This window comes from Priapulus caudatus, unplaced genomic scaffold (assembly GCF_000485595.1).
Source record: "Priapulus caudatus unplaced genomic scaffold, Priapulus_caudatus-5.0.1 Scaffold259, whole genome shotgun sequence".
Taxonomy (NCBI): Eukaryota; Metazoa; Priapulida; class Priapulimorpha; order Priapulimorphida; family Priapulidae; genus Priapulus; species Priapulus caudatus.
In genome coordinates this window covers 30824-34319 of record NW_014577320.1, presented here as the reverse complement: position 1 = coordinate 34319, position 3496 = coordinate 30824, and the positions used below count along the sequence as shown (strand labels likewise).

General features: G+C 40.2%; 1 protein-coding gene across 1 annotated transcript in view; it reads right to left on the bottom strand.

The window, feature by feature from the left end:
• Positions 1–3496, bottom strand: part of LOC106808183 — a gene marked incomplete in the record, with an annotated part of 20642 nt that overhangs the window by 16293 nt on the left and 853 nt on the right. The window contains 1 exon segment of the mRNA XM_014810786.1: positions 3144–3212. Coding sequence (XP_014666272.1) covers positions 3144–3212 — 69 coding nt within the window.

The following is a 3496-nucleotide window of genomic DNA, read 5'->3' as shown; positions in this document are numbered from 1 at the left end:
GAGAGAGAGAGAGAGAGAGAGAGAGAGAGAGAGAGAGAGAGAGAGAGAGAGGGAGAGAGAGATACTTACATTCGCATATAAAATTACCTGCAAGTGCGTTAAAACGCAACTTTTCAGAAGGTGGTGTAAACTCCCCATGTAGAGACAAATGCAGGTCAGTTGATTTTAGATTGCATGTCTGCTCACACGGTAAGATGACATACCCGCACACAATACTGAAATAACATGTCGGCGAATGAAATGAAATTACCATGTTGAATTACTCGTTCAATTGGTTGTTGAGTTGTTTATAACTCGTAACTTTCAGTGCCCATGTTACTATATAAGGCAGATACATTCCAACAGAAATAGGATTTCCATATCCAGCAGAACGTCGTTCTCAAGCATTTACTATATCTATTTTATTATCACAATTATATATATGATTTATACCATAATCACACTATAAATATGAATATACCTAATATATATATATATATTAAATATATATATATAATATTATACAATGTTTGTTTTTAATAACTCTGATTATGTTGGTCGTAATTTATAAGCTGTGTATTTATTTACTATTTCGTTAGATTCTAAGTAATAGTAATACTTACTGAGAGATACATGAGGGAACACTTGTTGCAAAAACGAGAAGAATGTTCCATCCTACGGAATATGAAATTTCAACTTAAAACTGCGAACCACGAATTAAATATTTAATTTTTTCTCGAACTCGAAACTCCACGAATTTGATTTATATTGAAATAAATGGTTTCTAACAATAAAACGTATGACACGCGATTGAAATGGTATTTGTATTTGTAGAGCGCCCGACCTTGGTTTATTAGATCGTATCCGGGTAATAGTAGGATCGGTAGAAAATAAGTCATGTTGCTTAAATGTATGAATGAGAGTGCACCATAGTTATACAAATAAATATGATATCACCGCATTACTTTTAATTATTAATTTAATAAATAATAATTAAATATTTATTAATTAATTAATCGTCATTTTTCTTTCATAGATCAAATATCGGGCCCGTACAACGCATGCAGGCTAGCATTAATCTGTGTCGCGACCCTGCTATATCTTAGTTAAAACGCTAATCTATTTAACCTCCAGATATCCCCAGTGTGCGATGTATCTATTGTACATTTCCCAGTCACGAATTCCCCAGGAGTGCAGCCTGAAACCTCTCAGCAGAAGAGTCCTCTCGGGTTCACTTGCCACCTTTAATCTACCAAACAGCTGACCACAGACCTCATACCTCTGATGTTCCTTACTGGAAAAATTAGTGTACATAAAAATAATGTTCAGTTCTGTGCGTTAAAATGACTAGTTTCTCCTTATATATAATATATGATCTCGTGCAGTTTAGCAGATAATTTCTTATTTTAAATTACAAATATGGTAATTCTAACTCGTACTCTCGAAATAACAATGAACGTGCAAATACGTAAACTAGCAAAGCTAGACGTTCCCACAGAGTCGTAATAAGTGAAACAACTTACTAACGACTCCTACTAATGTTGACCAACTTTCAAAGATAGCGGGTATGTGTACGACTGCGCGTGTGCGCGTGCGTTTGTGCGTGCGTGGGTGCATGTGCGAGTGTGCTGTTCATGAAAACGTGCGTGTGGCCGCGTTTGCGTGTGCGTAGGTGCATGTGCATGTGCGTGGGTATGTACGTGCATGTGTGTATTTGTGCTTGTGTGTGCCCGCAAACATGCCTAACCCGAGTGTAAGATCAGGGGCGGATCCAGAGAGGGGGGGGTCGAGGGGGTCCGGACCCCCCTTTTTACCACAAAAAAGAAAAAAAACATACACACACACGCACGCACGCACGCACGCGCGCGCGCGCACACACACACACTTCTCTTATATTGTCTCCATAAAAAATCTTGTTTAACGCTAGTTTTTCTGATAAAGATTCACTTATATATATGTAAATTCGTTATAAAAACCTAGAAATTGGCAAAGAGGGGTCCGCAGGCGTCAGGGGGACCGGATCTGATAAATTTTTGCATTCTAGACATAAAAATTACTGCTCAGATGCTCTCAGAATGCATCAATTAAAAAAAAAATCTTGCTGGAAGGTCTCACAAACCCCTCTAAATGGCCTTCGGCAGCTTTTTAAAACACCAGAACAAGTAAGCAGGAAAAAGTGCCCTTTATTTCTTCCTGGACACCCTCTTTTCAAAAATCCTGGATCCGCCCCTGAAGATTACATAATTTTCGCTATAGCTATCGTTTTGAGCGCACCTAAACGTGCTTAAACGTTTGAAGAAAGAAGCACTCCATGGTTCTCTAGCAACAGCATCAGAAACCACGGATGGGTCGTTGTCATTATTGAATGAATACCGTTCCCTCAGTGCCGTCCACCTACCAAACAGCGTTGCTATTAATCATTTGCATGTCATTCACATGTTTTCTCAACACAATTACCAGCTAAGAATATTACTCTCTATACAAGACGAACGTGAATAAAACATGCACGAATGAACATTGTTCAAACTACGTACGCAACCTTGCTTAATTCCGACTGAAATTTATAGACATTGATTTCAGTGTTTTTCCTTGTTCCGCTCTATTTTACTCATCTCTAGCTACTTATCATGTGCTCTTGTTTACATATAGCTTTTTACGCTTCTTCCACCGCCTACTTGATCGACGGTGCATAGGATTGTCGGAAGCAAACACAAACGCCTACCCTCAAGTACGTGAGGAACCAGACCAGCCAGTGCCGGATTTATACACAGGTTAAACCAGCTTATAGAACCAGTTATTAGGTCCTCAGAGTCTGAAGAGGCCTCTCAAAATCTCAGTTTTTTTTACTTGTAACAGTTTTATTATATGTTATATTTAAGTAATGATTTAACCTAATTAACCAAATTTCTCTGCTAACAATTGCCGATTAGGGCATCTACAGCTTTCCATGGCTTAGGGCCTAACCACGTCTAGGTCCGGCACTGAGACCAGCCTTTACAAGCGGCTCACACACTGCTATCTCGATGTAATAATTTGTTGTTCACGTTCGCGTTGCCCCTAGCTGATGAAATATAAGAATGTTTGACAAAACCTGTTCGATTATTCGAGCACTTAGGCAAGGCAACTTACACAACTTACACTTACACTTACACAACAACACTTACACAAAGGCAAACTCGACGTGGACCAGATTCCCCTCGTCATTTGCGTCCCATTTGTTCCTCTGCCCATGCCTACAAAAGCGGAAATGAGTAATCGCACTTTCACACTCAATCACACGCACACACAATCGTACACACGCACACACACTCGTACACACGCGCGCGCACACTCACACACACGCACACGTACACGCGCACACACACGCACACACACACGCGCGCGCGCACGCACACCCACACACAAACACACACACACAGACACACACACACACACACACACACACACACATACACACACACACACACACACACACACACACACACACACACACACACACACACACACACACACACAC